This window comes from Phoenix dactylifera, chromosome 11 (genome assembly GCF_009389715.1).
Source record: "Phoenix dactylifera cultivar Barhee BC4 chromosome 11, palm_55x_up_171113_PBpolish2nd_filt_p, whole genome shotgun sequence".
Lineage (NCBI taxonomy): Eukaryota > Viridiplantae > Streptophyta > Magnoliopsida > Arecales > Arecaceae > Phoenix > Phoenix dactylifera.
This window is the reverse complement of record NC_052402.1, coordinates 10,242,394-10,254,259: the sequence shown is the minus strand read 5'-3', so window position 1 is coordinate 10,254,259 and position 11,866 is coordinate 10,242,394. Positions and strand designations below refer to the sequence as shown.

At 36.0% G+C, this 11,866-nt stretch overlaps 2 protein-coding genes and 1 long non-coding RNA gene across 3 annotated transcripts; all 3 read left to right on the top strand.

Moving 5' to 3' along the window:
• The first annotated feature begins 5,385 nt into the window (after positions 1-5,385).
• On the top strand, positions 5,386-6,320 carry LOC103716095 (probable polygalacturonase At3g15720). Its single transcript, XM_039132085.1, has 4 exons — positions 5,386-5,519; positions 5,625-5,777; positions 5,878-5,898; positions 6,075-6,320. Exons 1-4 carry the CDS (start codon positions 5,388-5,390, stop codon positions 6,318-6,320), a joined length of 552 nt encoding a protein of 183 aa, XP_038988013.1. The 5' UTR covers positions 5,386-5,387.
• Positions 6,321-6,352: 32 nt separating this feature from the next.
• Positions 6,353-7,556, top strand: LOC120112588. The gene is made up of 4 exons (XR_005514169.1): positions 6,353-6,455; positions 6,536-6,644; positions 6,786-6,899; positions 7,138-7,556. It is a non-coding gene; the product is annotated as an uncharacterized LOC120112588 (long non-coding RNA).
• A 2,293-nt stretch (positions 7,557-9,849) lies between these two features.
• Positions 9,850-10,646, top strand: LOC103716094 (ankyrin repeat and sterile alpha motif domain-containing protein 1B-like). The gene has a single exon (XM_008803962.2). The coding sequence runs from the start codon at positions 9,941-9,943 to the stop codon at positions 10,568-10,570; it is 630 nt and encodes a 209-aa protein (XP_008802184.1). The 5' UTR covers positions 9,850-9,940; the 3' UTR covers positions 10,571-10,646.
• Positions 10,647-11,866: the final 1,220 nt, after the last annotated feature.

Genomic DNA, 11,866 nt, shown 5'->3' with positions numbered 1-11,866 from the left:
CTACAGAATATTCTTATAAATTATGGTTAATGCTAGGTATATAAGAAGTGATTTCAAATCCAGAGATTAATCGTACTCCGGCAACTTTACCTAAGGTGGAATTTGGTTTTTTAAGGGTCATCGTAGAAATGTTGACAAATAGGTCATCCTTATTGTCATTCTACAGAACCGTATATGAGATTTTTACCTCATATGGCTCCTCGTTCAATTCTTTTGAAGTAAATGGATCCTTTTCTTCATTTGAGAATCTCCTTTCTTCTTTCACTTCGTCTTGAAGAGTAACTAAGACCAATTCAGTTACGTTTTCATGTTCTAATTGAATACTTTCTATTTATGATCAAAGGGGAAGATTATATATTTTACCAAACATATGCGGATCAAATCATGATTTTATAATAAGAACAAAAAATCTTTCTCAATCAATTTCTTTGCCTCTCATTCTTCGAGAATCAGAAAGTTCTCTTTCAAGTTTGAATTTGTTCATTTGGAATATGGGCTCTTCTATCTTTTACTTATTTTTTTTCTATTTACTTTTTTTTGCTTTATTCTTTATTTCATTTCGATTTTCTTTTCCTCTCTTTTCTTTTTATTCTTTTCCATCATTCCTTAAGTCCAGTAGGCTTGTTGATCTTGTAGAATCTGACCCATTTTCTCATCGAGTGAAGGGCACAAAATCAATCAGATTGATGTTTCGATCAAAAAAAAGTACTATGCGAAATCTTTAGTTTTTTTCCTCTTTCTCTGTCTCTATTTCATAGGTATAGCATTTGAATCAGTAGAGAACCTTTTCTTCTGTATGAATCGATATTATTATATTTCAATTCCTTTCCGATACCTTCCAAAAAAAATTCCGAATTGGATCCAAAATTGGCGGGTTGGCGTGAGCTTATCCATACGGTCATGCACTCTTTAAATAGAAATCAATTTTCCGATTTGGCTTTCATGCTTTGGTGAGTTCGAAATCCTTTCGATGACCTATATTGTGTCGAAGGGATATCTATATGATCCGATAGGACATGTATTTCTATTACTATTAAAGTAATAAATAAAAATGAAGAAGTTAATGGTGGGGTTACCATTATCCTCGTTCTTGTAGATGTTTTTAAGAAAAGAAATTTGTCCATTGTATTATTTTTTGAGGTCTTAAAAAAAGGGCATGGAAATACATAGAAACTTTTGAATAGAAATTGAAAATAAATGTAGCTCAGGTTTCTTCGAAAATGTAAGATCTTTGGTGCGAGAAGAAGGGGTGATCCATATCATCTTGACTTGGTTTTGCTTACCCTCTTTTTTTAATAATACCGAATTGGGTTCTTCTTCTATCCGTATCGAATAGAACATGCTGAACAAAATCTTTATGTAAAATCTGCTCAATTTAGATTGAAAAAATCGTATGGATTTTATGAAACCATGTGCTATAGCTCAAATCCGTAGTCAATTCTATTTTTCATAGGAGTAGTTGACAATTGAATCTAATCTTTGGCATTATTTTACTATCTATAATAGTGCGAAAGAAAGGTCCGACTCGGGTTGTTAAAAAATAGTGTTGTTGATTTTCTCGAAATACCTTCGTTGCTCTGCTAAATTGGCATCGTGAACTGTGCTACTTAACGAAGTACCAAGTGATCGGTGGAAGACGATTGAGAGACTCTGTGGAGTGATTTTTTTTGAAACAATAAACTTCCAGAAATAAGGCTAATAAAAGCATGCCTTTATGCCTTTCAAGATTCCTCAGTTCCATCCTTGCATAGGTAACCGTTTTTAAAATATAAATAGGTATTAATGCTAACAAAAACTGAATACTTATGCCTTAATCCTTCGTCATTGCAAAAGGGCAAAAGGATATTAGCAAATAAAAATTAAAGGAACTTTGTCTTGATTTTTTTTTTCGTTGACCAAAATCGGTGGAGTCCTTTCAAAAACGCCTCAAGCGTCCGCTAAAAACATAGGACTGATTTACTTCCTCCTCAGGTTTTCGAGAGCAGATTTGTTGAAGGTAAGTTTTTAAGTGGTTAACCAGTTATCATTTTACCCATTCTAGAGTAGGAAAAAAAGAATGACCTTCCCACAATGATTAACTTCGACTTTGCGTTTTCTTAGGAGAGAAATTTGATCTTATTGCTATATTGATGCTTTCTAGCAAGAAGACCCTTGTATCAAAGTGTAAATGGTTTCTTGACCTATTCTTTCAGCCTTGTCATGCAATAGCTTTTGTCATATTGTAGTATCTATATGATAACTGGTTTTTTTTATTTATGAAATGATTTTCTACAAATATTGAATCTTTAGTTGCTTCTATCTTTTCTTTTATTTTGAGAAAAGATTGGCCAATTCTAATCACTATCTTTAAGAGTTACAACAGCAATTAGTGAAAAAATAGAGTAAAAAGGAAAATGAACAAGACAAAGGAGAAGAGATCAACAAGAGGATATGAAAGAAGAGGAAATAGCTAGAGAGAAAAGAAAGGAGAAAACTAAGAAGAACTAGATTGAGCACCAAGTTCCTGGCAAAACAACTATAGATTCTTTGCAATAGTGGGAGAAGCCAAAGTGATCTAGTCCTTGAGGAGGGAAAAAAATGCAGTGGATTCCTTTTACAAAAAAATTTTAATTCCTTTCTTACCAAACATTCTAGAAAACGAACATTAGAACTAGACGGGGGAGCATTTTAAAATCTAACATTTCAGTTTGTAGTTCTGAAAGAGAAACTTTTTTATTGAGGGTTTCAACTAGTCCAGGCATGCTGATTGCTTACGCCAGTTTGTTTTTCACTAAAAAAACCAGTCATGGCAAGTTATAACTATCATTAAAGTTTTCACTAAAAAACTTCAATCGAGATATTATGCATGGCTATCATTAAACTTTATTACTTAATTTGCAGCAAATGTTAATGGTATTAATATCATTAAAGTTTTTTTAGTATTGATGCCATTAATGATGGAAGTTTTGCTATTAAAGTTTATTGGTTGATATGCAACAATTTGACTATTAAAGCATGTGATTTATTATAATTTATTATATTATTATATAAAATTTTAAAAATTAATGGTTGACAAAATAAACCCAGCGCATCCTAGATATTTGTGGCGGGATTTTATTGATTGAATATTTCATGTCGTAGCTTCAAAGGAGGGAGGGGGTTATATATAGCACAGATATCATAGGTATAGCTAGGAATATCCATACATTGCTTGAAGATTATCATGGTGACTGTCAATAGATCATCCCTTCTTTTATTTTATTGAAGTCCTGTCGTCAAAATCCCAATTCGCTTCTTGACTTAGTCATGCAATAGCTTTCAACATCTTTTTTGCTGGATCTATAAGAGAATTGGTTTTTCGCATTACATGAAATTTTTTAATTAAAAATTATTTTGCAGCTTTGTATCCTTTTTACCATTGGCAATAACATCATTTTTTTTAAATTGCTTCTACTTTTCTTCCATCATTTTTGCAGCTTTGTCCTCCTTGCAGGAAATCGGGCCATTTCTTTTGTTTTTGCTTTCGATTCGATTGGTTAGTGGGGCTACTGATCAGGTCATCAATGTATTGGATCATGGGGCTGTCGGAGATGGCGTACACGATGATACCCAGGTATAAGAGTTCCATCTCAATGCCTTGAAAGATCTGTACGTGTGTGTGTGTGTGTGTGTGTTTGTATTATTTTCCCGTCTATGCAAGTCTTGCTCCCAATAAATTGCAATCCATTTATTCTTCTAATGATCTTAAAATTTGCTAAAACTTTTAAAAATCTTCCAAAATTAATCTTCCCGAGGTATATTAGAATGTGGCTTTGTCTATGTCCGTAAAATGCGATGACCAAAACCATTAATAGTGCAGCAATGGACTGTTATATGCTTAGAAAATAAAATTTAGAGCTTAGCTTTGCATTTATTACAGCTATGGTATATATGAACAAAATAAAAACGTTATAGAAACATGTGTTATATTAATTACTAACTAGCTACTGGAGACATATTATGTACTTTTTAAGGAAAAAATGAAATAAAACATTTAAATTCATTTGTTTACGGACAAAATTTTTATATTTTTTCTTATTTTTAATCTTGGGATAGTAATTAGAATTTTTTTCCTTTTTTGGTAGGAGAATTAGATTATGTCTTTATTTGTTTATCATAGTCGGGATTATGTCGTACTTGTTTGCAGTTAGGGTAGTAATTAGGTTGTTTTCTTAGCCGAGTTTTCTAAACCTTTTCCTTGTATTTATTCATTACTGGCAATATATAGGTAATCTAGAAAAAAAATGAGATTGTATTTTTGGTATGAAAAGTGAGAGACGAAGAATGTTCTCTGATTTCGAAACTATAGTTTTTTATACTATATAAAGAAGCAATAATTTTTGATCATAGAATTAAAAAAAGTACTATTCATTTTTCCTAAAATACTTATACATTTCTGATAATAAATAAATAAGAAAAATTAAAAATCCTGCTTATAAACAAATAGAAAAAAAAACATAATGACAATCTCGAAAGCTAACAAACAAGGTAAAACATTCGAAGGCCTGGATGCATATGCATGCATTACAGCAATGGTATGTATCAACAAAATAAAGGCGTTATAGAAATATGTGTTATATTAATTACTAACTAGCTACTGGAGACATATTATCCACTTTTAAGGAAAAAAATGAAATAAAACATTTAAATTTATTTGTTTACAGACAAAATTTTTACATTTTTTCTTATTTTTAATCTTGGGATTGTAATTAGATTTTTTTTCCTTTTTTGGTAGGAGAATTAGATTATGTCTTTATTTGTTTATTATAATCAGGCTTGCAGTTAGGGTCGTAATTAGGTTGTTTTCTTAGCCGAATTTTCTAAACCTTTTCCCTGTATTTATTCATTACTGGGAATATATAGGAAATCTAGAAAAAAGAATGAGATGGTATTTTTTATATGAAAAGTGAGAGACGAAGAATGTTCTCTGACTTTGAAACTATAGTTTTTTTTTGTACCATATAAAGGAGTAAGAATCGGTAGTCTAGAATTTTTTAAAAAAAGTACTATTCATTTCTCCTAAATACTTATACATTTTTGATAATAAATAAATAAGAAAAATTAAAAGTCCAACTTACAAACAAACAGAAAGAAAGATAATCACAATCTTGAAAGCTAACAAACAAGGTAAAACATTAAAAATCCTGCTTGTGTACATGTATGTATATGCATGCATTACTAGACTAGCGGGTACTACGCTGCTACGATGGTTGTGTTCTCGAGCCCATGCAAGCAGGCATGTATATATGGATGCATGTGTACATACGTATATGATTAGTACAAATTTATGCACGTAGATCCATGTCAGATTGCACACGTACCAGTAGTTGCGCATTGAATTATTGTAAATTGGCGTCTCTTAGGCGTTCATGAAGGCTTGGACGACTGCCTGCATATTTAGCACTGGGTGGCCAACAATTCTCATCCCTTCCGGAAAGACGTTCCTGTTGAGCCCATTGACATTCGAAGGCCCCTGTCTTTACGCCAGCGTCCATGTTCGGGTATAATATACATTTAACTGAAGATATCGGGCAAGGGTTTCAATAGAGCTAGCTACGGGAGTTGGCTTTTCTTAAGTTTTTGACATGAGGAAAGTTTTCTCGCAGGTCGAAGGAAATATTGTGGCACCTGACAAACTGTGGACCTCCCAAAATAACACCAGTTGGATCACATTCAGAGACGTCACTGCTTTCACTGTCGATGGTAATGGCGAGATCGACGGCCGAGGTTCCGTCTGGTGGGACTGCAAGAAGAAAAATGTAGCAACCTTTTCTCTTTCTAGTCTATATCTATCCCCTCATTTTCCCCCCTTCAAAGCTTATAGCCTGATATTTCCCCTCTTTTTAACTTCTATTGCAGAAATGTGACAGCGTGCCTTCCGTAAGTATGCTCTTCCAGCACATCTAATTGTATATTTTTGAATACTTTGGACAAAGGCAAGTTATTTTGTTTATGTTGTTTTCTATCAAAGGCAAGTTGTATATTTGATAATTTGGAATCCCACCGTATTTTTTGGTGTCTCGTAATTGCCAGATTAATCATTGTTCTTGTGACAGGCATTAGGTATCTTACGCTGTGTGGATTTGACCATCGCGGGCATGAAACTTCTCAACAGTCCAGGGAAGCACCTCACCGTGGACAGCAGCAAGTGGGTTCACTTGAAGGGGCTTAGCTTCGCATCTCCGGCAGACAGCCCCGACACTGATGGCATATACATTGTAGAGTCTCATTATGTCGAAGTAAAGGATGCCGCCATTGGAGCAGGCAATTCTCTCAACCAAGATGGCAAACTAGACTGGTAGCTTTAAATTTGCCAGTCTACTGACTGAATGATTTCACTTTGTATAAAATATAGGAGGTGATTGCATTGCGATCCGAACAGGATCTTCAGGCGTGAACATAACCGGGATCGCGTGCGGCCTTGGGCGTGGCATAAGGTCAGTTTCCGGTTCCTACGTACCGATGAACTGAGAGCAACTTACAATGGTCTTGACCATATCTCTCACTTCATGTACAGCATTGGAAGCTCGGCAGGGAACGGCTCAAGTGTGATAGTGGAGGATGTACATGTCTCAAACGGCAGTTTCTATCAATCGGATGGTGGTCTGAGGGTTCAGACATTGCAGGTGTGCACCTAAACTTAATCCAAATCCACAACATTAAGAAAGAGAAACGATCAATTTATATGAAACAATTAGAATTCATCAGCATTCCTCCAAAAGGAAGAAGTATTCATGACTATGTTTGTTCGCTTCTGTGTTGTGAAGGGAGGGTCCGGTCATGCTAAAGGGATCTTATTCGAGCACATCAATTTTACTTCAGTGGGGAGCCCCATAGTTATAGACCAGTTTTATTGTCCCGGCGCGCACTGCAAAAATTCGGTAACGAATTACTTTTACTCATCGATTAAAGCTTCTTACGTCAATGAGCTTTCTGAGTTATTGAGAAGACATAGTAGGGCAGCTATGATGTTAACCAATCTATTTAAGACATGAGTAGCTTTATAAATTGGTGATTAAACTAATAATTTTTAATATTGTCTATTGTGAAAAATATTGGTGCGCAAGTGTATTCCATTTCCTTATTCGTTCTTTTTCTGCTGTTATGTTCGAATGGCAGACCTCGACTGTGGAAGTGAGCGATGTTCGATTTGTTGATGTACATGGGACTTCAACAACAGATGTGGCCATCAAGTTTGCATGCAATGAGAAAGTTCCTTGCACTGGCATTATTTTGGATAATGTTGGCATCACATCAGTGGCCAGGCAAAATCAAGCTACTTCCTACTGCCTCAATGCCAAAGGGAAAAAGCTTCATGAAGTCATTCCAGATATTGCTTGCCTAGCCTAGACAAACATGATCTCTTTGATAGTCATGTATTGCAGATCATAAGTTAAATCCCTTTCATTGAGGGTAACCATACGATGAAAATCGCATTCAAATTTTACCTTTTTCTTGTTTCGTTTCATAAATAAATGGGAGGGGAAGGTGGGAAGACAAAGCATTTCTTTTCACCTTTTTTCTCTGTTCCAATTTTAGATAAAGAATCAGATTGGGGCCAATTAGAATTTCATTAATATCATGAAATTCTCAGACAAAGCACAGCAAAGACGCAGCTTTTATATCAACAAAAAATATAAAATATGGATAATATTGCTCTGATGATTAGAATCCCTAGCTGAAGACCATTATTAGAAGCTAACAGGAGGAAGGACAACTTCAAATTTAAAAGTACTGGCATTTTGCTCCTTCCATATATAACTTGCACCAAACGGCAGCAATTAAAATGTCCCAACCCAACCTGAATTTTTACGGATCTTCTTCAAACTCCAGGTGTCCCCAAAGACGAAACGAGTGGAGAACAATTCCTCTATTTTATTTATTTCTAAAGAAATCCTACAATTGCTTAAGATACCAGTAGAATATATAGAAAAATATAAGTAGCTTCCTCTGGTTCATGAATGCAGCAACCAACCCATATTTGTATAAGGAAAGCAAGCTACAAGTAAACATGCAGAGGACTGTCAGAGCTCAAGAAACATTAATATCACATAAAAAAACTTCAAATGAGAGCACAGCCATAGAAACATTAAGGCCAAAATGGTGAAGGTCATAATAGACTAGGTCCTCCCTTGGCATGGTTTGAATTCTCTTTCACCTAGACTATGAGGGAGTACTAATTTCTACAGCATGGTAGCTACTTAAGTCACATTTAGTAGAGTTTTCATCTGTAGAGTTTTGAACGGTAAAACTTGTGCAAATTAGCTTCTTATAAAAAGTTATCTACTATTTGATAACTACATTTTTGAAGTGCCATGCAACTTCAAATCTGTTATGTAACCAAATTAAGAAAGTCAGTATCAAAATATGATTGCATATATAATAATTTAAATTGTTTAACTATTGATACTATCAAAACCTATTATTGTAAAATATTCTTAATTTTTAAATTATTTATTTAATAAATATATTATTAAAAATAGAACAATTTTATAGTATTTTTATATTACAATAATATAATAATAGTATATCAGCATTATAATAATATTATAATATAATAGTATTATAATAATATAATAAATATATTTTGATAGAATTATTGTATTGCAATATAAAGCCGACAGTGGCAATAATGTAAAAGAAATACTTATATAATTATGCTATCCAAAGTTGGATCACCTATATCGCGACCCAAATTTTGATATTGTCTCTATAATAAAAAAGTACCCATGTCGCCACCTCAATGTCAAGTCCATCAAGCACAAATGCTTCTAGTTCAAATCAATTCATTATATAATCATAGTATTATACACTAAGCACTAAGAAAAGATCAACCTCTTGCTAGTTTGTTAATTTAAGTTTAAACATAATTGGCGCCTCCATGGTAAGATATAAAGAGATAAAAAAAACAACTACATGCATATGAAACCATAATAAAAAAAAAATCTCACCAATACGTCATATAATCAATTATAGTATCATGCACTAAGCACTAAGAAAAAGATCAGCCTCTGGTAGTTTGTTGGTTTTAAGTTTAAACATAATTGGTGCTTCCAATAGTGCTGCAATGACAAAAAAAAAGTTTGCCATCATGGTAAAAAAGAAAAAAAGAGAAAAAAATGACCGCATGCCTATAAAGCCATAATAAAAGCAAATAACATAATTTTTATAAAGAGCTTTGCTAAAGAGCAATGAGAAAGAATATATCCGTAGCCTTTAAATGGAGTTTAAACTTTGTTCTTGTATCACTCTACATGTCCTCTTTTCCTCCCTCTTGCGAACATTTTATTCTTTGCTCTTTTTGAATAAATTGGCGGAAGATTTTTCCTTCCTCCTCTTACATCAAAAAGATTTCCTCCTTGCAAGCTAATTTCTTTTGCGTACCCTTTGTATATCCTTTTCTTGTAACCTCTTCTAATGTAAATACTCCTTCATCAATAAATCTGGGTGAGTTTTGCCACCCCTTCAATTAGAGAGAGAGAGAGAGAGTAGTCCTTGGAGCACATGAAACTGCTGAAACTATGGCTGACATGGGCTGGTTATTACAAGAGCAATGTGAAATAAGATTTGGCAGCCTCTAAATAGAGTTTAAACTTCTAAACACTTTATTCTTTGTTCCTTTTTAATAAATTATGGAAAGTTCTTTCCTTCCTCCGGTTGCATCAAAAAGATTTCCTTCTCCTTTCAGGCTACTTCCCTTTGCCTGCCTTTCAAATATCCTTTTCTTGTAATCTCTTTTGATGTAAATACTTCTCCATCAATAAATTTGGGTGGGTTTATCGCCTCCCCTTCAATCAAGAGAGAGAGAGAGTAGTCCTTGGCGCACACAAAGCTACTGAAACTATAGCCGAGCCTCTTCAATTAAGAAAGAGAGAGAGAGAGAGAGATAGCAGCCCTTGGAGCACACAAAGCTGCTGAAACTATGGTCGAGGAGAGCATGACTAGCAAAACAGCACAAATAGAATCCGATCTTGAAGTTCCTCTGGGCAAAGTGCAGCCCTTTCGCATAGCCATGAATCCTAAATTGTTTGAAGCAGCAAGATCAGGAAACAAAAGAATTCTGGATGAATTACTGCAGCAAAAAGATTTTTTTTTTGGGGCTTCGGCGGGGGAGATAACTAGCTGCCTCCTTGGAGTTATAGTGGAAGGGAACACGGCTCTCCATATTGTTGCAAGCCGAGGACATCTCGAGATTGCCAAGGAGATCTGTTGTAGAGAGATCTCTCTTTTGGCAGCACAAAACACGAGGCTCGACACTCCATTGCATTGCGCTGCAAGGGCTGGGGATGAGAAGATGGTCTCCCTCATCATCCAATTTGCAAGGGAGGGCGAGATCAAAGAAAGGGGAGTCTTGAGGGCCAAGAATAGGGACGAGGCAAATGCTTTGCATGAGGCCGCCCAATATAACCATGCGAATATGGCCAAAGTACTGATGGAGGAGGATGTTGGACTGGCGTCAATGCCGAATAGTGCCGGCATGTCTCCGCTCTATCTGGCCATCGTGACAGGTTCCATCGATGTAGCCAAAGCCTTGCTACAGTCTTCCTCCTAGGAGAATGCTTCTCCAGCATCTTATGCAGGCCCTAACAAGAGCACGGCGTTGCATATAGCAGTCCTCTGGAGTCGAGGTAATCGAGCGCCTGCATACTAATTTTCTGTATTATTTGATATAGCTTTCATGTTTTTTTTGTGTTCTAATCATTCCATAAATGAAATGGTGGTTTCATATATACTTGGTCCTTCGGTAGCGTAGGGGCAACCGTTGTACACACTGTAACAACCCAGGACCTCACCCAAAATGGCTAGCCGGAAGGTATTGTTTGGGTTCCTTGATTCTGTATAAGTACCCAAGATCTACCCAGCGAATAACCGATGTGGGACTAAACACACGCCCGCACGGGTCCTCACATACTCCCCCCGTTCAAGCCCTGACGTCCTCGTCAGGCTAAGGGTTCAAATCCATTCAAATCTAATCACAAACACCACGATCGGTCCGTGGTCAACCCCAATGGATCCGTGCTGCAGTGTGCCAGTGTCTCCTAGTCCACATAAGTTATGGGCCGGGTCCGCTCTGATACCATTTGTAACAACCCAGGATCTCACCCAAAATGGCTAGCCGGAAGGTACTATTTGGGTTCTTTGATCCTGTATAAGTACCCAAGATCTACCCAGCGAATAACCGATGTGGGACTAAACACACGCCCGCACGGGTCCTCACATACTCCCCCCGTTCAAGTCCTGACGTCCTCGTCAGGCTAAGGGTTCAAATCCATTCAAATCTAATCACAAACACCATGATCGGCTCATGGTTAGCCCCAATGGATCCGTGCTGCAGTGTCCCCTAGTCCACATAGATTATGGGCCGGGTCCGCTCTGATACCATTTGTAACAATCCAGGATCTCACCCAAAATGGCTAGCCGGAAGGTATTGTTTGGGTTCCTTGATCCTGTATAAGTACCCAAGATCTACCCAGCGAATAACCGATGTGGGACTAAACACACGCTCGCACGGGTCCTCACATCATCACTGGATGATTTACCTCTTTCTAAATCATGCAATTCTCGTGGACTGGACAGAGCCTTTGTTGAAGCCAAGCAGCAAGCAGTATAGTAAACTTCCATCACATTCTACGGTACAAGAAAAATGTTAGAACATAGAGAGATTAGTTGAAAGATTGAGAACACTACATGTTTAGTTAACATTAACATATCCACTTCTTATAAGCGAGCATCCCAGACTTGATGATAATATTTATTTATTTATTAAAAATACGGATTTTTTTTGGTACAAAAGCTAGGTAAGGTAATTCTGGATCTCTTCACAATATAAGAGCGAAAAGGTGCCGTC

What these genes read in the sequence shown, in the direction of transcription:
- LOC103716095 (XM_039132085.1), top strand. Translation starts at nt 5,388, where the DNA reads ATGAAGGCTTGGACGACTGCCTGCATATTTAGCACTGGGTGGCCAACA. An exon ending in ACGCCAGCGTCCATGTTCGG is followed by an intron (nt 5,520 to 5,624) that starts GTATAATATACA and finishes GTTTTCTCGCAG; the next exon opens with GTCGAAGGAAATATTGTGGC. An exon ending in AATGTGACAGCGTGCCTTCC is followed by an intron (nt 5,899 to 6,074) that starts GTAAGTATGCTC and finishes TTCTTGTGACAG; the next exon opens with GCATTAGGTATCTTACGCTG.
- LOC103716094 (XM_008803962.2), top strand. Translation starts at nt 9,941, where the DNA reads ATGGTCGAGGAGAGCATGACTAGCAAAACAGCACAAATAGAATCCGAT.